This window comes from Pezoporus wallicus, unplaced genomic scaffold (genome assembly GCF_028554395.1).
Source record: "Pezoporus wallicus isolate ANWC-B61680 ecotype Strahan unplaced genomic scaffold, APGP_CSIRO_Pwel_v1 contig_3710, whole genome shotgun sequence".
Taxonomy (NCBI): Eukaryota; Metazoa; Chordata; class Aves; order Psittaciformes; family Psittacidae; genus Pezoporus; species Pezoporus wallicus.
In genome coordinates, this window is record NW_026640315.1 from 2,192,252 (window position 1) to 2,213,886 (window position 21,635).

The following is a 21,635-nucleotide window of genomic DNA, read 5'->3' on the forward strand; positions in this document are numbered from 1 at the left end:
CAACTGATCAAATTTAAACACTAAGGCAATTTTACCATTGCAAAATTGTAGGTGCCATCAAAGTCTGGCTCAGGTGTGTACCAGCACAGACATCACCACCGAACTAAGGTGGACCTGTGTGTTTCCAGCAGTCTGAAGGCCTATCCAGAACACATCCAGATGAGCCCATTGGTTTCTAGGAATAGCATTATGTTGTTCGCTCAAACTCCACACAGTGGTAATGATCTTCCATATATCTGCTAGGAAGATCATAGCCTGCATCCCGGATTCAGGCTCCTGTGAATTCAATGTCATCCTTTTTCCTGATTTCTCCTCACCATGGGGTGTTGGTGGTGATTTTTCTGTTTATTTCCTTGTGTAATACCTGGTTTCTCTAATCCACGGCAAACATACATCAATTCTAAACACATATTCAGACAAATACTATCAGCCACTGAACTTCTGTGCTCTGGAAAGGCCATTTTTCCCTTTGTCCATTGCTTCCCTTTTCGACTGGGCAAGTGCACTTACTTGTACTGCCTGGTCCTTGCCTAGTGGGCAACGTATTTTATTCGCTTCCTTCTGGAGCTTTTTAATCCCTTATCATTTCAGCAACCAGCTGATAATTTTGCACGGGGAAAGGAACCGGCTATCTGCATGCACAACAAGGATATCCAGAATGTAGTAGTTAATATTAACAAACATTTTGGAAGGTATATAAAGCCAAGTGCTTCAGAGTTTATACCAATCTCTGACTCTTGAAGTTTAAGATCAGATCTGTATTTAGGAGCAAACTGTACCACATCTATTACTCATCTACTAGTGGGGTTTCCTGTACTTTTTTCTCTTGAATGTTTGCTGCTGGCTGCTTTTCAAGACTGAATACTGGGCAGAATGCATTAAGGAATTGATCCAGAAAGATGATTCCCATGTTTATCAGGTCTAAAATGGATATATGTCAAGCAAACCAGGAAGTTCTTTGGCTCCAGTGAGTGGAAGAGAGTCTGCCACAGAAATGAAACTTCCTGCTAATTGTCACTGTTGTCATTTCCAATGCATGCTTTTGAAAACGTTGTGGTAGATAGGAATGAAGTATGTGAAACAGAAATCCTGGAGTGAGAAGCCTTGGTGAAATCTTTTAAAGGCACTTGGATTTTCAGGGTTGCAAGGAATGTTCAGCTTGATGTACATGTGCTAGAAAAATCACACGTCTCAAAGTCAGACTGTTAACCACAAACAATCAGGGCTGCACAAGTTTAGAATGTTTTGCTATATGAGGATTAAACTATCAACAGATCCCAAATGCACATACACTGAATTCCTGCTTGTGCACTGAACTTTTGTTGTATTTCTAATTTTAACTTGACTCAACATACAGAGATGAGTGGGAATGGATCCAAACACTTTCTGGCTCAGAATCTGTGGAAAGTATGGATCATACTTCAGACTGCCCTACTCAATTGTTCTTGTATGAGCTCCAGATGGCAGTGAAAGCTCTCCTTAAACAGATCAATCTACCTCTGCATCAGGTATTTTCCTCTGTGGTATTTATCACCTTCTTAAAAACTGATTCTTAAGCACACAACTAAAAGCTACAAACTGTGTAACTTGCAAGCAGGGATTAAATGATATGGTTGCAAGAAAAGAAAAGCAGAGAAGTTCTGTATTCCATTGTTCCAAGGGGAAGGGGGTGAGAAGAACATCTTCAATAAACCCGTTATTTTCCTGGATATCTGAACATACGAGGATTAAGAAACAATTTTCAATTAGCTCCTATTTTTTGCATCTGCTAGCATTTGTGCAACTCGAGGCAGGTGCAAAGAGGCACTTTTGCATTAAACTAGTAGAGAGTGTGAGAGCCTTTACCCAGCTGGCAAAGAAAAACAGGCTATTTTTCCAGGCAAGCAGGGCAATAGACTGTTCTTCTGGAGGCAGCAGTGAAAGCGTATGAAAAGCCTACTGAAGACACAGCATTTTGTCTTCTGGAGGCAACAGTGAGAGTGTATGAAAAACCTGCTGAAGACACAGCATTTTGCTATTCTTTTACACATAGACAAACGTAGCACTCCTAAATCACATAGCTCTACACCTCCAGATTGCTGTGGGTGAGGAGAGGTATCTGGCTTCTGGCTTTACATTTATGTACAAGAAATGTGCATGTGAATAAATAAAGTCAGGGGGGATAATCTATGATGTGAAAGATCCATGAAAAAATAAGCTAAAGAGTTTGTTTCTTGTTTACATGAATTCCATTTTATTTTGGTCTACATGGGTAAAGAGGGCTTAAAGAAGTAAATCATCTTTATATTCACTTCGAGGTCTGTTTGTGCAGCTAGAAAGATGTGGCCTTACAATAAATTAATCTGTGCCTACATTTCTTGATTTTGAAAGGTTTAGGATTTGCTTTTAAAAAGGAATCCATCAGTGCTGCACCTTCTAGCCTGGGAAGAGCCAAGTAAGACTCAAGTAAATCCAAAATTAAGACAGATGGTGTGCTGCCTTGTGGTCAGTCACTCTAATTCAATAGAGCTCTGTACAGGTCTCGAGGAGGGTGTATTTTCTTGGAGGTTATAGCTTTTGTGTATCTTTTTTTTTAACCTAGGAATGTGCAATATATTCCTTAGGCTGCAGCTCAGCCAAGCATTTAAGCTCATCTATTGTACATGAGAGATAGACGTAAACATGACCTTGCAGTTAAACAGTTGTAGATGTTTTGATGGCTCAAGACCAAACTCCTGTGTTAATTAATTCCATTTTTAATTTAACAGATTTATTTATGTATTTGTATTATTTTGGTGGTAACAGAACAATGGGCAGTGATGGGGGTGCATGCCCAGGCTAAAATGCAGTTCTGCACACAGCAGCTCTACAGCAGCCTCCGGCCAACTCCTGTGTGTGCCATTTTCTCTTGCTGCAGCACTTGTTAAACCTTTTCAGTGCTGTGTTGAGGGAGAGCTGCATATTTCTCCTAACCAACCCTAAATTGAATCTTAAAGGTTTTTAATTGAATCCATTTTCATGTTTTCACATAATTATGCAATCATAATCTTGAAAAGCACATGGCATGTGATCATTTTCTGCCTAATAAGAAACATAAATGTTGTTTTCAGGGGGGCTGTGCCTGTGTGTGTTGTTTTAATGTGGAACATTGCAGCTTTAAATCTTTATTTTATGTAGTGACATGAACCCACATTTAGCCTCCCCCCCCCCCCAAATATTTATGTTTTATAAAAATTCCGAGCTTGATGTTGTGCAAATTTTCTTTAATGTTTTATATCATTTGGGGTGTTGTTTATATAAGTGCCATGTTGTAATTCTCTCCTATTTCTTTCCCCGCGCGTGTCCCTCTACAGGCTAAGCACTTCCGTCTGTATACACAGGAGGTGTTGGAACTGGGTCACAATGTCTCCTTTCTTCTCCTGCTCCCCGCCTCAGACGACGTCTGCACTGCCCCAGGACAGAATAATCCTTACACCCCACACTCAGGATTTCTTAACCTCCCTCTTCAGATGTTTGAACTCGGTATAGTAGCTTGCTTCACCTAGAAATATTAACCCAGTCTTCTTATAATAAAATCACAAAGTTGTATCTGTTTTCCCCCTTGTCCCAGTGGAGAGTCAATAAATCACATGATGGCTTTGGCAACAACACTACCTATAACTGTGTACAAGTTATAGAGGGAGCAGAGCGGTTAAAGCATATACTGTAGCAATCGTTATTGAAATGCAAAGCATAGAGCAAAGCCCACAGTTATCCAGTATGTGTCTAGAAGCTTATTTGGAAGATGATGTGCTCTATAAAAACAGAACCAACAAAATTACACACAACACAGCAAGGCTGGAGTGTGAAAGGAGATGCAAAAAAGAATCCCTCTAAATTGTCACAAGAATCATCACTAGTTCTGTAGAGGAGAATTTATGCAGTTTCTGATTGCAGATAGTCTGACTATTTGCAAGGTCTGACTCCCTCACAGCTTTGTGAAAGGTGAGTGGAGTTTCCCATGTGAGGGTCATCATTTTTCCTTCTGATTCCTGGAAAAATGCAGAAGACAGTCCCATTGCAGTTATGGAAAATGCCAAAGCACTGGACTTGAATCTATTTCTTTAGGGAGCACATCCTGTGCTGCAGCAGATTCAGCCCTCTTGTTTCACAGCCTTTCTGGCTGGGGAAGATTTCCCCAAAACAGAGTTTTCCAGCTGTCTCACAGGAGGCATATGATGCTTTAGCTTCAAGGTCCTCTAGTTCTCATTTCTTCTTGTTTGGTCCACAGAGAAAAGAAAGGTTCCACATAAAAGCAGCTCATAAAGACTTGATAGTTCTTCTTAGAAAGAATATTGTAAGTATGGGGACTGCTGAGCCTTACACATTAGTCTCCTCTGTTTCCTTCTGGCCTGTAAAACTGGATATCTTTCTTCCCTCTGCTGTGGGGAAGAGAAGAAAGATATAAGCCAAAACTGATGGAATCAGTACACACACAGCCGCTACAGAATACACCTCTAGCGACAACTGTGTCCTCACTGGTATCTCTCTCAGGTGCTTACGTGACACCATTACCATCCTATTTCCTGTATGTCATTGCTAAGCGCAGTTAGAATCACTGATGTAGCAGAACAATGATTAGATGTTAATGGAGGATCTTACCAACACTGTATTTCTGCAGTCACAACAGATCTGTGACCTACCATCATCCAGCAACACAAGTACACAAACAGGAACACACAACAGTGTTCATTCCACATCAGCCAGGGCACACAAAGTGGTGCCTCTGACAGCTCTGGGGTTCTATGCTCGTTGTAGGAGGAGAGATGACAGCTAGCTGAGCTGCCACATAATTACGAGTGGTCCAGAACCGCAACATGTGGTCAGCTCAGGACAAGTTAGCCCTTCAAAAGAAAACTGATGTAATTGAACTAGAAGAGTTAGTTCAATGCTTCAGGTCATATGTCCTCGGCTGTAGTGCCTTAAAGCCAGACTTACCTTCCTGGCACACAACCCTGAAGCTCACTATTAGACTGTATTGAGCATACCATTTCTTCCTTTGAGAGGTGACTGCTGCACTCACTGTGCAAATTAATGCATGAAGCATACTCTTTTCTGGTGAAATTAATCTCTGTGCTAGAGGCTTTGCAGACTACCTCTCATTGTGTGGTACACAGGCCAGGGACAGGAGTCATTCTCACTTCTGGGACATAGTTTGCATCAGGCTGAGAAAGCAATAGACATCGAATGGGGTGATGTGGTGCAGATAAATATGCAACAGAGCAATCTCTCAAAAGGCACTCTGGGTGCAGACCTCTCTGTTTAGCAGTTCATGGTGCAGAAAACAGTACAGAAAGTGAATTTTATGTTTCAGTATTTTTATATAAGCAATCATCTAGCCAAAGACAGATGACATTTCTATATGACATTATATATGTATCCCTGATGTTCTATAAAGTGACTGTGATTCACATCTCAAATATTAGAAGCTTCCATTCCCCATTAGCTGGTGGCTACCAGCTATATAATTGCATAACCACAAAAGACTATGTTGAAGCAACATTTGTTAAAGTAACATTAAAGGGTCTGACTTAAAACCACAAAGGCTAGAAACTTCAGCACTGGAGCTGAAACCGCGGCCGTAATTCACTCAAGAGTCCACCACATATGGCACATATACTGTAAGACCACACACTATTCAGACTAGATCCCTGCAATATCTCGGCATCTTTGAGAAACCAGAAGGTAGAATTCTTTCTTTCACTCTTTTTTTGTGAGATTTCTATGTTCAGATTAGGCCTTCACTGTTATGCTAATGATGTGTCTGTGAGCGGATTTCTTAGTTTGAAAAAGTCTTCTCAGTTACTCTTATCATGTTGTTTGCATGGGACAGACAGACACATGATGCTGGTTTGATTTCTTTATTGATACTTGTGATAAGAACAATACATGCAATTTAAACTTGAAACACCCTGAAAAATACCCTGCCCCAACCCAGAGAAGTAGCAGCAGCAACCACCGGGCAGTCACTGCTGTAATAACATCATGCTTTGTGCTTGCATTTATTGAAGCATCACTGAATGGGGAAGTATTTCTGAGCTCTCCCTCAGCAAATTTCAGTGTGTCCATGCAGAGGTTCATAGTGATAACTGCTAAGTCTTGCTTGTGCAACTGCAGGTTCTATAATGGAGCTTTAAGAGGCCAGGAAAACTTAACACTTGCGAAGCTCCATGGCACTGGAGCTGTTGTGTCTCTTACCTAATTACCTCTTTCAGAGGTAGCTCAGACAGCTCTGTGCCACTCCAAAGTCAAATCACACAAAGCAAGAGGTCACATCTGCACCTTCTTATTACCCTTCTGCATGAGAGTTCAGAGCATGATGTGTGCTAACACCTAACAGAGTTTTAATTGCTTCACCCAAACTGATACCACTGAGATGCTTTTACTGCTGAGTCATTTACATTTCAGTTACTGATTTCAGCCAGCCTAGCTCAAGAGAAAGTTATCACCCTTTGAAATGATACTTTCTGTCTGAAACACTCAATTAAAAAAAACAAGAGATGAGTTCCATTTTCCAGTCATGTCACTGCCTTCTTGATAAAAGAAATGATGAGCTATAAAAGCCTCAGAAACAGCCTTTCTGATTGAAGCTATCAAGGCTAAGATAGCCTCTGGAGCTGCATACTAAGGACCTGATTATCCCTTCACTTAGATATAAATTAGAAATGACTCTTTTGAAATCAGTGAAGTTACAGAGTAAATCCAGTGTAAATGAGAGGAGAATTAGAGCCTGTACTATTTATTTCTAGCTTAAAGTAACCCATCCAGAGTTAGTAATTATATCTAATAAAACTTGTGCTCTGAAAGCTAAGGATTTCATATTTCATAACCAGAATAAAACAATGTTTCCTTTGCACTTGGTCTTTTCACAGTTCATTTTTGCTGCTACAAGGAAAAATTTATAAGCCTGTATTGCCGCCTTTCTGCTGTCATAGAGCTGGACTCTCTGAAAACCCAGCAATCCCTAAGGGAAGCAATTTCAGACAGTGAAGTCGCTGCAGCCAAACAAAGACACCAGCAAGTTATAGACTACATACAGGTAATAGTCTGTTTCTGCCTATTCCAAGGAGATTTTAAGGTGGCTTTCTTAAAAATTGCATAGGGCTGTAACTTGAAATCTAAATGGAGAATTATTCACAGACATCATAAAAAGAGCAGTTGTATCAAAAGTGCAATTCTGTTTTTATGAAATTCAAACCCAGAACATGATTTCCTTAGTTGTTGCTTTTATAGAAGGATTTTTATGGGCAAAATCAAATGACAGTTATACTAGACTGTTATAAAGAAATGTGTCAGCCTGCTTGTAAAACTCACTCCCATCTAATGTGAGGTAAGCTAGTACCAGGCTCGGGCATTCATTTGTATAATGGTTTTTCTCTGTCTTTGTGAACTGAGGACGTTTTTCAATATGAGAAGTTGCCAATTAACAAATTAAATGAAAACTTAGACTAGTTTGCAGAGCCAATCTTCATCAACATTATCACAGCGCAGCGAGCAGTTTTGCACTGAACATGGCAAACCAGCCCCAAGGCATCCGGAAGTCTGTCCAGCACCATGCAGTGATACAGCTTCAGTCCCCCAATGCAGAAGGATCACACATGTAATCATACGTTATCATTCTTGTCTAATTTGATTATTCTCTGTATCTTACACTGATTTTCAGTACTATTCCCAGATGAGCGCTTTACCAACTCAACTCGGGGATCTTCCAAGTACACCACACTGTGCCCCATAGCAAGGCCTGTCCTTTTGCAAACCATTTTGGTAATTTAGAGCTAAAACTCCTATGGACATGGTTGATCTGTCTTTCTACAACTGAGGTGCAGATAAATTAATTGCTCTGCACTCTTAATATTCAAGCACTTTCTGTTGGAATAGGGGCCAAGACAGCCATTTATCCCATTGATAATATGTTTTTATCCATAATTATGAAGAAGATGATAATATTTCTCTTCCTCTTTGCTTTGAATTCAAACCTCCTTTGCCTTGTTCGCTTTGGAGCTTTTGGCAACATGCAGGAGGGCAGAGAGGAAGGTTCCACTGTACTTTCACTGCTCAAACACCTCCTTCCTTCTCATCTTCTCACCCTCACCCTCAGAAAACCTACCTTTTTCCCAGTGTGCAGGAGACTTTGGCACATTCTTCTCCTTCACATCAGAAATGAGTATATGCATGTTAATGTGCATGTACTGTATAGACAGGTCTGTGTTCCTCTTCTCCAAAGTGTCTGGGTCACATATATACGCTGGGAAAATATGGGAGAACATCTGAAACTTCAGTGTTTTGTGCTGAATTATTGTGACAGTGTATTAGCCTTGTCAGGTTTCCCCTCAAATGAAAACCAGCTGTATTTCACCTATTGGCAAAAATATCTCAGCCCACCACATACCGCAATCTTCAGTGGTGACCACAAAACCGCAAGGGCATTTGTGTGATCCTAGATCTAAGACAGTGTTGAAGTCACTACACAAACCAAACATTGTAAAGAGCGAGGGAGTCTATATAAATGCAGTTCTGAAAAGGAGTCAGAGGGCAACTGAAAAGTGAAGATTAAAATAAAATAAAAGAGCAGATAAGGTACTTGGAGACTTTACCAGAATGTTACACAGCAAGAAACCCGCAGACACTGAAACTAGAACTGAAGTTAAGCTGTGAATTATGCAGTGTAATGCTTCAGACGTTCCTGAATTGTAAAAGAACCACAGTTCATTAAAATGACTGGTCCATTATCCCAGGAGACACTGCAGAATGGCATCACAGAGAAAAACAACAGGATTTGCATCTTATTAAACTGCATGCAGTGTGATTTCTGTTTGGGATTGAGGGAGGATCACAGACAGAGAATACAAAATCTCCAAAATCAAATAGGTGAGACGTTTGCTAACTGGCATTCTCTTCATGGAGCAACACTGAAGTCTTGAAATGATGTAGGATTATGAATTAATCTCTGAGCCATTTGCTATTCTTATCAGTGTATATTCTTAGCTCAAATTAACTCAGTGGCAAGGCTTGCACTGACATCATTGGAGTCGGGATTTCACCTTTACATAAAAATGGCCATACTAGGTCAAGACAAAGATCCATCTCTCCAGTTATCCTGTCTCCAATACAGCTCATCAAGAACTACCCTAGCTAATCTGGCATCTACAGTATCCTTTGGCAATAAATTTCACACTCCGAATGTGCATTTTGTGAAGAAGTATCTTCAGCTAAGAATATGTGCTGGAGCCCTCGAAGTACAATATGCGAGTCTGCAGTCTCCTCTTCCCTGGTCCCTTTGTTACTTCTCTATTTGATAATACTCACTGCACAAAGTACCAATCACTTTTGCCTATCCATTTCCTGACCCAGGGCTCTCATTCTGCATCCCTGCAGAACATAGCTTGCATAACTGCAGAGCAGTTTCCCTTAAACACTGCAATATTAATATGAAGGCTCATTTCTTTAAATGCAAAATCTTCTGTAGGAAGAGGAGTGCAAGGCAAGTTCGAGAAAGGGTACTGCAGCAGAAGGATAATACACTCACAGCTACTGTCACTTGCTGGTTGCAGCAACATCTGCTCCGTCATCAAACGTGTTGAATTGCTTGAAGATGGTAAAAGTGTTCCATTATCAGAAGACTCTCAAGACCCACAGTAAACAGCATCTTTTCTCTCCTCTATATCCTGCTATTGATTTAGGCACTTGTCTCTTATTGCCATCAACAGGCATGTGTTAGAACTGTCTTACTGTAGATTTATACTATTAAAATATATGAAGATCAAAATGATGATAAAGGAGAAACCTGCAGTTTGGCTCATAGCTGTGCTTCTACCCTCCATGAATGTACATTCTTCTACGTGTATGTATATTCTTCTGTTAAAAACTAGCTTTGATTGGAGCACTCTGCTTTGGAACATAATCCTGGGTTTGCAAGGATGCTCAAGAAGTCTTGCTTTCATGACAGTACAGAATGAAATCACCTTTCCACTGTGCCACAAAACTGATCCCATTTTTTACTCCATCAAAAGACCATTTTCATTTTCTTTCCATGTCAGAGTTTAGGCCTGAATTCACACACCCACACCCCCCCTAAGTGCAGGTTCTTAATTGAGGTATCGCATTTGAGAGTCAGACTGCAATGGTGAAGGAGAACAAGCACCAAACCAAAGGCAGTTCAGACCACCTACATCTGAAGTGTCCTGTCAGGGGATCCTGCTGCTGTCTGCTGGCAGCATCCACACACCCACTTGGGTGCTTTTATAACGTACGCACTTAGGTAGAATCAATACACAGGCTAACTGTGCTTTTTCACCATTTCTTTTCTCTACAGCAAATCGATGAGATCTGGAGGGAAATGAGATGGATCACAGAAGCACTGCAGTATGCGAGATACAAGCAGCCAGCAGCTGGCCTACCTGTAAAGAAGTTTGTGGATCTTTCAGTAGAACACTCTCAGAAGAAAATCAGTTCATCCTCTTCACATTTAGATTGTCTTCCTTCACCTCCCCCTTCACCTGAGGCTAGACTCCAGAGAAGAAAAGCTGTGAGTGGTAAGAGAACTCTTCTTTGTTCATCAAACAAAATCCTTTAACTCACTTTCACTTGTAACAGTTCCTGTATTGTCTTTTTATAAAAGGAGTCAACATTTTCCCATACCTGCCAGGGTATTTTAACAATCATTTTACCAGCCATTTGCCACTCTCTATCCTGAGATCTCTCTACAATCTTTGCAATCAGTTTTTACCTACTCAGAATAACTGCTCAGCATCAGCCAACTCTGTCAACTCACTGTTCCATGTTATTAAATGAACAGGTTGGAAGGCACAAGTGCTGTCACTGACTTTGCTTTGTTTTGACAGAGCAAATTTTAGTGCCAATAGTCCAGTTTAAAAGTCGTTTTCACATACCTCAGTGTTGTCAGTGTCCCAGACAAGCACTTTAAAACACAGACTTACACAAGTAAGTACCCACCTCTCTGACTATTACTACTTCTCTGAACAGCTGGAGAACTAAACTGATGAAAGAAATGGATGACAGCAAATAAAGGTGAAGCAAATTAAACAGTACCACCTAATTTGCTAACAGAATGAGGACTTTGGAGAAAAATGTAATCCATCATTCTGCTGAGCTGTCTTTAAGCAATAAGTAAATGAAACAGCAGAAACAAAAGCACCACATGCTCCATTAAACAACTGCCATGACCATTTTGGTAATAATAATTTGTGAGGTTTATTTAAATTGGAAGTTTTATACAGTAAAGAAAAATGAATACATGTACTCTGATTAGATTAGGCTGAAAGCAAGCCAGAGACGATGGTGTTTTGATTCACTCCATTACACCATGGTGTTCTTTCTCAGCATCTCTCCCTAAACTGATTTTTCCCTGTATTACAGACCATGAATGCAGGATAATCCTTAGCTCTGGCACCATGTTAACTAGAGCATTATCTTGTCCTGCATGGGCTTGATTCACTATTGCTGGGCTATATGATGATTTACGCTCAAAGTGAATAGTCAGCACTGTATAAAGTCTACATTTCTTTTCCTTGGATCTAATATAAAACCTGCAGGGCAGTGAAGCATCAGCCCACTCTATCACATATGCCACTATTTATTATGTTATTGATCCCTCTGCAGCCAAAAGACAGCAGTGGTTTAGTGATGGTGTGGTCAACAAATTCACATCTGAATTAAGTGTTTTCTGCTTGTATATGAACACAAGTAACACACCTGATGGACAAAAGGGTAGTTTTTGTTCATCTGCCTCCAGACGAACCTCTTAGGCACACACACAGTTGCACCTACTCACAGTTACAGAGGAATACATGTGGAGTAATTCAACTGGCATCTTTAATAAAAACAGAACCTGGATTAGAGTTTTTCTCTCCCAAATCTCCATCTCTATGAAATTTGGTGACAAGAAGATAAAAGAAAACAGATCCTTTCAGAACATAATCCCAGTTCACACGAAATACACATACATGTTTAGAATTGTAGATCTGACTCTAAATTCAGGAAAAAAAAACATAAAAGACAGTTAAGCCATTTCTTTCCTGTGCTTGTCTTCTTAATCACTTCTCTTTGCAGATTCCCAGCCCTGCTCAGATGAAGAAGGCTGCTCTGAAGTATTCCTTCCAACTGACAGTGACTATGATTCCAGTGATGCATTAAGCCCCAGAGAATTAGACCTGATTTACTCCTCCTCACAGGACATATCCCAGCAGGCCAGCAGTGGCCTGGGTGGCAGTGCACCTGATGTTCTCCAAGTCCACGACATGAAGCCTTGCCTGACATTGAAAGAAGGCCTGACAGAGTGTAGTGCCTTTGATACTAATGCTGAATGTTGCACAGAGGACATGAGCAATCTAACAGTGTCAGGGCTTACATTGAAAAGCATAGACAAGTCCTCTAGCTCCAAGCAGGCACTGAGCTTTTTAGGGAAAAAAAAACTAGGGAAACATCAACATTACAGCTACTTCAGCCGGCACCATCGGTGGCTGCGTGTGTACAGCGAGACACAGTCTGGCTCTCTGTCTGAAGGGGTGTATACTCAGCATCTCATGAGACATTCAGATTTGTCTCAAGAGCCTATCTCCACTGAGCAGGTGAAGATTCCCATTGATGGATCTCGGAGCATTTTCTTGCCTCATGCATCCAGCCTTCCAGAAGATGGGAAAGGCAAGTATGAGGAGTCAAGGCAAACTGTCCATCAGATACATGTGGAGCCTTATAAAACATTTCTGGATGAAGACAGCAAGTCCTGGGCAATGAGCACACAGTCTGTAGAACACAGGGATGCTCACAGTGCTATGCAACAGAAAATGAGTCCAGATGACCAGTCGGGTTCTGCTGTCTCTGAAGTCTTCAGCAGCACACTTTAACCCTCAGACTTGTGCATTGCTTCCCACTGCTACACAGTAAGAGAGTGAGCATCGTGCATACAGGGCCATACTTTCAAAACCACTTGGAAATCTCCAGCTCCTGAAATGGCAACTCATGCCACTCAAAAGAATCCTCATCTTTTGACTTCATCACCAGGTTTCTGGTCTTACAGAGGTATCATCTGTCACGATGTAAGCTTTATTATTGGCATCTGCACTTTTGCAGGTAGAGCTGTAACAGTCACCACAAAACAGAACAACCTGTGGCTGCAAATCTAGTAATGAGGTTTTGCAGTTCTCCTGGTTTCCATGTCTCTCTGAGCATGCAAAATTTTAAGCATGAGTGGTTCTGCCTGCAAGTTAGCAGAAACTGTAACATCCTTGGTGTCCTCACGTTAGGACTGTGTCCTAAACTTGTACTAACCAGTTCTCCATTATTTTGTGTCAGTTTTTCTACTTCTTGAATGGATTTAGGCTGCATATAACTGAAGTGCTAACTGCTCTAGGAACACATTTAACCCAGAGTTTCACTTACAGAGAAATGAGAAGTCTTTTGGTACCTAGAAAAGGCACTCAACTCCACCTCTGAGTGCTGTCGAAGTCTGACATAATTATCACAAGGGTTTTTTTCACCAGCTTAGATTTCAAATTATGTATTATAAAGGCTTAGCAGGTAAACCTTTGGGGTCAAGGGCAGGCAGAATGAGACCAAGTTCTGAAGGAATAAGATGCAGAGTCTAAGTGAGACTGAAGCTTGGTCTTTTCTTCTGCCCAGAACACAAGAGCTCATTTCTGCATGTTGGCAGCATGCTCATACACCCGTTGAAAAGAAATGCTCCTACTTTTGTTCCTGAATATTCACTGTAAACTTCAGGGGTATTTGATCACCATGTCTGAAATTGGGATAACTGTAATGATTAGGGAAATCTGGGGTACGGTTTGAATGCATTATTTGGGCCACCAATATTGTATCATAATGAGAGTGGGAGGTGGTGTTTTAGCATGCTGTGTTTGTCTAAAGGCAGATCACACCGAGTCATGATGTTGTCCTTTACAACCAGAATCAGCCTTATAGTACTACAGGAGATGATCTCAAAAATGAAATCCCTATTAATGAGAACCATAACATTTGAGTCAGTAAGAAATGAACGAATGTGGAGAGAAACCCCAGCTGTTGCACAAGCTTTAATTTTTCTTAAACAGTTCTTGAAGTTTAATTTTATAGGCCACATTCCTGCTGGTTAAATTCCCTCACTCCATGTTTGCACAGCCTTCTACCTTTCAATTTTTCAGCCTCCAGGTGGATACATTCTAAGGCCTCCAATAAAGAGATTTGAGTTAAATAGTTGAGTTTACAAGTCCTTGAGGTAAAGGTAAGGATTTGGGCCCATGATCTGTGGTCCTTATTAAAATAGCACTTCCATAACCCCAGTGCTATTAAAATCCCTGTGAACTCAATCCATAAATTCAAAAATAAATGTTATTCACTATTTTATGCTTGGTCAGTATGTGGAAGCCAAGAAGAGTCTTTGCAGTGATACAAGGGCAAAAACTTTCTATAAGGATTTACATTTGTAACTTCTCTTTTTGGGAGAGGGAAGTTAATTTTTCACCCAAACTATTCATTCATTCCCTGATCCGAGGCTGGAAAGACTTCCATTCACTTCCACAGGCTTTGAATGAAACCCATATTGAAAATTCCTGTGGGTGAGAAGATGCTGGGGGGAGCAGAAGTGTCAGTGCCAATTTGCAGCTAGAAGGACATACATTGTATGTTGTATGCCACATGGAGCTGCAGGGGGAAAACCTGACTCACACACCATAGAACCAAACAGTGATGTTTTACTGTCACTGAAGGCAGTAACAGCTTGTTACATTAGATTATGTTCATTAGCAGAAGGCTTTGCACCAAGGAGAGCCAGACAGTGTAATGCTCATACTCAGAAGTCAAAATAATTTAGATTGTTTTCTAGGATACAGCACCTAGCCCAGGCTCCCCTAATCTGTTTAGCCTCTAAGCAAAACTGCCATAAAACTGTCTATTAAAGAATAAAAATAACAATACACTGAGGCCATATGTTTTTGCAGGAAGCGATGAGATAAAACAAGATGTTCCTAAATGAAACCCACCTTGCTTTGCTTCGGCTCTTCAGGAACACTGAGGGCAAGAAGTAGCAAGAACCACAGCAGAACAGGTACACACTGCTGGTTAGGTAAGGATGTAAAAATCTCTGTTACCTACTTCTGCTGCTGGACTTTTCCAGCAGTAGTCATGTATCGAATAACGAGCTGGGTTCTTTACTGGTAGAAAGGGCTTGATTTCATCATAATCTGCTGTGCTAAAATGGAATTTGACTCTGAGAATGCAAATGGCAGCCACAATGTACCCCACCTTAATTCTAACTTTGTTACATGGAAGTAGTGTTTACATGATGGCCAATGGGGCATGCTTCCTTAATTCTATTAGCTCTAAATTGAGGTTCTTCCACATACTTTAATAGTCAAAGTAGTAATTGATAGTTCTGACTTTAAATACTTCTGATGATAAAGCACTGAATTGTCTCGTTAGAAATACATGTTCTTTGTTCAAAATTATCATCCCTATCTATTCAGTGGGTGATTGAGCAGAGCAACGCCTTAAAAGAATAGTAATGAACACCCAGAGATAAATAAATAGTAGAAAGTGGTGCCTTTCAAGTACTGTCATAGTACTGATCATACTGCTGCTGCAGTTGTCTTAGGAAGATCACTCGCACATTTCACAAGCAGCCACAGCAATTCAGAAGCATCCTGCAAACTACAGCACTGTATTCCCACTCCATAAAGGCACAAGTGGCTCTTCTGAGTAGGGCTTAAGAGTAAAGGCTCACAGTCAGGAATCAAATTAAAATTAGGAACTCAGATCTTTGCTTCAATTACTGGGAACCCTTTCCCCAGGTTGGGCTCAAGTGCCCCTCCAAGGATTCCTGCACAGAAGGGGGAAATGCTGTGGCTCAGAGCCCACAGCACACCAGAGTTTCATTAGCCAGCAGACAGCTCATTCAAATGAGTCTGCACCCACTGAAGCTCTGCCCTAAAATGGGTACTAAGGCTTCGTAAACTTCTGGACATCTCTCTTTTACTCCTGTATCTTGCCACAGAACTTTGTCCTGCATTTTCTAGGGAGTGTATATTCACCTGGGCTGAACTCAGACCCTCCTATCTCTAGGCATGACTTAACTGGCTAGGAAAAAACATACTGCTTTAATACTGTGACTCGACAGCAAAAAAAAGAATGTGGATCATATCTCCCTGTTTAGTGGACTAAAACTTTCCTTTTTCTGCTGGTAGGAAGCAAGTTAGAGGTAAACTGCAAGGGAATTCCTAGCATCAGCAAGAAGGCAGTCTGCCCATGGATAGTTTGCCTCAATAAAGCTGTGCCTTGAGCACTGATTTCCCAGGCTTGTATTTCTTCTTCCTTTGCCTTTAGGTATTAGTTGACAATTGGATTTTCTAGACAATAAAAGCACGCACAGGGAAATCTACAGTATTTTTAAACATAGATACTAAAAGGGGAGGGAGAAGATGGAATATTTTATCCTGAACATTTATGTTTAGAGCGTTTTGGAAAGAGATGGTGCATCTTTAAATTCTCTAAGGTATAAAGAAATGCATTAAGTTGCTGGTCAACTCTTTTAAGGTGTTTAAATGCATGGCTCATGACTGTTACGTAAAACTTCAATACAGCCTTACAAACAACAAGGGTATAGTGTATTTGAAACTATGGTACACAGCTTGGAAACTTACTCTGAATTTCTCTGAGGTGTTGAACTTTGCCATCAGCAAAAAGCATTTTTAGTAAAGAGGCCTTGAATTTTCAGACAACGGAGATTTCATCAGGTTGGGTCGGATTTTTCCACTACAGAAAAACACTAAGTAGCTGGAATACTTTATTTGTAAGTATAATCTATCTTTTGATTCCATCAAGTAGAATTCATAAGGCTAAATCATGCCCAGAAGCAAGAAGCAGAGCTGTTGGAACAGTATATTCTTTGCAAAACCCAACGGCAACGTTCCCGAAGGCAGGCTGTGCATTATCTCTGGCAGCTTTGGCCTCTTCTGTGCTAAGTGAACATCTGCATCTTTTGTGCTAAGTGAGCATCTGCAAAGTCATGAGAAGTCAGTTTGTTGATTTGACTGGAGCAGGCCCCACGTACTGCTGAAAGCTGTGCAGCTCCTACCAGCTCAGAGGACATCTCGTGGTCCTGGTGTTCGTGAGCACTTACCCAGCTTGCTGTCTCTCAAACGGAGCTTTGGGGGTGAAATAAGAGCCAGGCTGGAATACGTATTCACACGACAGCACCTTGGGCAAGATTTAGCCTTTAAACCACTCACACTGTAATAGAGTAATGTGTTAGTAAGCTTGTCTGTCATTAGCCTACAGGAAACCTCGTCTTTTGCTTGTCAAATAATAAGAATAGATTTTTTACGCTTATGTTCATTTTCTCCCTTGGAAAAGCTATCTGAAATTGACCTAACCTTAGAGAAAGTGGTTGGTGTGGCACTAATCTACCTTATTACTGTGAATTGTAGTAATTTATTAAGCAGATTTTAAGTTAAACGCACAGAGGTTTTGTGTTTTGCTTTATATAATGGTCAGTTTGAGGCCAATTGTGCTGTCCTTAGACCTCGCTCCAGGTCCTTTTGCACCAGTGTAAACTATGAGTAGCTCCACTGAAGGCAAGTCAGGTATTGCCTTGTACAGATCAGCATTACCTCCACTGACTCACAAGGCTGGCTCGGCATCAGCTGAGGATCTGGATCAGTGGAGTCATCACGAACACAACACACAGATGCTGGTGCAAAAATGGTATGTGTAAGGAAGACAAAAGGGGATTTATCTCATGGAACATCCCCCTGGAGGTCACAGGGACAGTTGTTGGAGCTGGCTCATAGAGTGAGCCCACCACGCTGCTGTGTTACCAGTTGTACTGGGGGGGGTAACCTATACTGCATGATCTATTGCTACATTTGATAACAGGGACCAAATTTCTCTCCTGTATTATGCAAATGAATCCCCTGCTAAATGTAATGGGAGTTTCAGTTACTTTCCTGATAAAAATGAGGACTGTTGAGGGTTATTGGGGACCTGGGGGGAGGGAAGAGGGGTTGTTTGGTTTTTTCCCCTCAGAGAAAAAGTAATTTAAGTGAAATGTGCAAGGCAGTGTTTAATTGCTTCCTGCCTTGTTTGTACATAGCAATTTGGCTGTTTATTGGTTGTCTTTGTTCAGATTTTTATTGTAACTTGTTGCTATATATGCAACCAAGCGTATGTTAAAGTTTAAACTTTGGTACAAAATAATGCACAATTTTATGTGCTTTAAAACTTTGTAAATATCTAGATGAACAATGTGGGCTGTGCTAACTGTGATCTTGAGACTTGACGCAACAATATTTTCATGCATATGTACCTGCAAATGGTTTGAAAATAGCAAAATATATCTTGAGGATGGCCACGAGCCAAGAGTAAATGAGTGCCGCATGACTCATGCTTCTTTAATAATTCCTGAAAGAGGCATGTCTAGTACATAAAATAGACAATAAAAATAATTTTCAAGACTACAAATATTTTTTATAACTTCAGATATTAAATACTATTTTAGAAAAAAGATTGGTTGGTAAAAGAAATCAGGTTTATTCGAGTGAATCATTGTCATAAAAATGTTCTTAACATAGATTTTTTTGTTTGATCTAATATCATAGAAACCCAGCTCTTTTAAGATTTCGAAGACTTGAAGTGCTCTTGTGTTCTTACCACTCCTGTGATCTTCTGAAATGATGTACTTCAGGTCTTCTCCCTCATTAACAAAAACATGCTAGCGTATACATTCGGAATCCTAAATACCATGTGCACTTGTGTATTTGACCGTCACCAAGTACCCACCTATATGAGCTTTACAGTCCATAGAAATGTGAATGTAGCTTGTGTTTTTCCCTGAATTCTTTTATTTTTATTAGAAAATGACTTATTCTAAGGCCAAGCTTTCAAATATGGTCTCCAAAGTTAAATTTTGGGCTACACATTCAGACATCTAAACAAAACATGGCTTCCAGAGCTTGCGGGCAAAAATAACCTGCCATCAAAGTCAACAGGAATTGAAACTCAATTTGTACAAATGCAATTGCCTCAGCAGTGATATCTGGGTAGCTGGATTTGAAGCGGCATCTTTCTAATCTGTGTGTTACAACTGCAGAAAGTGCTGGCATACAAGTATCAAAGCAGTGAACAGCACCAAGATCTTGCAAGCTGACAGCCCAAACCCTCCCCAAGCCCAGGGCTCTCCTATGGGCTCAGCAGCTTTCGGCTGGGTATTTGCAATGACACCCAGACAGAATCCACTGCATGCTTGTGGTGTGAATCTGTGCTTTCAAGCCATGTTGTAAACACTGTACTGGAGGTGTATAATCTGCTTGTAGCCAACACCCCAGATATTGCCTGCTGACGGGAATTACCTTATGAAACACTCTTCCATTGTGACTCCTCCATTTTTCACATATTCTTGTTCTCCAAAAGCATGGCAACATTTCCAATGTAGGATAAAATTGGGTTATTGTATGTAAACAAGAGAAATAAGAACTCCATTTTCAATGCTGAAGTGAAAGGACTTGGGTCACTTTTTACCTTGTTTCCCAGATGGAGAGGTTGCTAAATCTATTTTAAGCACCATACTGTGGGAGCCTCTCAGCATCTTATGCACTATCCTACCTTTTGTACAGATACTGCTGTAATTAGAATAGGTGACATACCCAAGGTCACACAGAGAGCTTGTGACAGAGCAGGGACACAATTTTCTGGCTTAGCATCCTTACAACATCAGCAGCAGCCAATTATTCATAGCTTCTGCACAAGTATATGTGGTAATGTAAATGTTGACAAATGTCTGTATTCCAGCCAGGACATGCCAACTCATTGCAAGCTTCAGGATAACAGCATCTTACTGGAGTATCTGTGGGTATTTTCACACATGGAAAATATTGTAACCAAAATGCAGCCAAAGTGGAGCTCAGCAGTAGAGTGAAATACTGCTTAAACTGTAAGATAAAATGTGACTGTCGGTCACCTCTGCTTCCTTCATTTTCAGTTGCAAAACATTGTTACCACATTTCCAAAGTCAGTAAAAGAAAAAAACCAAATGCAAGTAATTAGTCATGTACAGTAAGCTAAGGAATTAACTAGAAAAAACACTGCAAGACAAAGAAGGATTTTTTGTGTGCATGTACTTAAATTACTTGGGGGCATTTCTGCATGTACCACACAGCTTTTAGAGCCTGGTTGTTCCTATGTTTTGCTTGCCCCAAGCTGAGATTTCTTCTTTATATGAGAAGATAGGTAAGTGAACAGTGCAGTCCGTCCAGACCTTTCTAACACATTTGCCATGGTTCCTTGAAGGACAGTGCTGGTTTATAATTGCCTCTGTGTTCTATGATGAAATGCTTTTCAACCAACTGGAAAGAAGTTAACAAACTCTTATCGGCATGTTTCTGACAGCAAAAGACACCATTTCGCTGTTCCATTCAGATGTATTAACTTATATAAACTGTCATCTCTCTGAGCAAACTTATTAACTCATTTTTTAATTCTGCCTTTAAATAAATGCTTTGGGTTTGATTTGGGGTGTTTGTTTGTTCTGCAAACACACAAAAGATCGTTATTAATAAGCTTCATCGTTCTCTTCCCCAGACAGCTGTATTCAAACTCTCTTTTCAAACAAATGTATGTTCATTCAGAAGAGCTAGTAAAATGTTTCTATTTTAAGAGGTTTTAATTACTAATAATTACCCCTAATTAGTCAGTAGGATTTCTGCTCCTTACCTGTGTGAATAACAGAGCTAATTATTCTGATTATCCAATTCATTTTTATTATGGCAAACATGCCGGGAAAAAAATCAGGTACACTCCTCTGCTCTGCTGCTCACGTACACACTCAGTTACACACAAAAAACGGTAAAGTGGGCAGCAATTTATAAACTAATATTAAAGTCAATTTAAAGACAAAACAGCCTTTAATAACAGTAAATAAAAGTGGGGGGTTTTTTTGGTATATATCAAAATAAAATCCCTGCCTTTGGTGAGATGAGCAATTTTTTGACTTAATCAATGCAGTCTTTGCAAAATAAATTGTTTTAAAATTTCCACCAATTTGCTTTTTAAGGGGGAAACAAAGGCAATGCCAAAATGTTTTGCTTGTAATCACTTTCTGAAAAATCCTGAGGCAAAACGTTTCAAGCGTGGATGCCATCATTAAGTGGTGATAAATAAATCCATAATAGCGGACTAGGTTGAAACACCCTTCTGTGAGCAACGCCGCTGCTGTTGGTTTTAGTGGTACTTGGGAGTGCTCCTCGCTCCTGAAAATCAGGCATTTTGTTTAAGTGCTTAACATCAGTGACACACGTATGAGAATGTGGCTCTGGTTCCCCTCAGCTGTGATCATTTCTGGACCACAAAACAATCCCGCACCTACACAGAGATGTTTCACACAAACCTGCACACCTTCACCTTTTCCCATACTGCTTTTGAAATGTTTGGGAACGGAAAATGTTGCCCCTTTTTTTTTTGCTTATCTGCTCCTGAAATGGTCACAGAAAGGAGCTAAATCAGAAGTCAGGCTTGATAAGTTTAACACCCCAGTTTCACTCCTGTATGTAGCCCCAACAGAACACGTCTTTTTTCAAGCTTTCTTCTGGGGCACACTTGCTCCTTCCCCCTTCTGT

The 21,635-nt window shown here is 40.5% G+C and overlaps 1 protein-coding gene across 7 annotated transcripts in view; it reads left to right on the plus strand.

Moving 5' to 3' along the window:
* Nucleotides 1-16,995, plus strand: part of ANKFN1 (ankyrin repeat and fibronectin type III domain containing 1) — a 123,702-nt gene extending 106,707 nt beyond the window's left edge. For 4 of the 7 annotated variants that reach the window (XR_008973394.1, XR_008973390.1, XR_008973395.1 and 1 more), the window contains 6 exons: nt 1,358-1,508; nt 3,333-3,501; nt 6,891-7,057; nt 10,331-10,550; nt 12,088-13,470; nt 14,974-16,092. Coding sequence is in view for 1 of the 7 variants with exons in the window: in XM_057418533.1 (XP_057274516.1) it covers nt 1,358-1,508; nt 3,333-3,501; nt 6,891-7,057; nt 10,331-10,550; nt 12,088-12,881 (1,501 nt within the window). In the remaining 6 variants the exon portion in view is untranslated. Of the gene's footprint in view, nt 1-1,357; nt 1,509-3,332; nt 3,502-6,890; nt 7,058-10,330; nt 10,551-12,087; nt 14,522-14,969; nt 16,093-16,851 lie in introns of those variants that run through there. The other 3 variants (XR_008973393.1, XR_008973392.1, XM_057418533.1) reach the window with 3 other exon arrangements.
* Nucleotides 16,996-21,635: the final 4,640 nt, after the last annotated feature.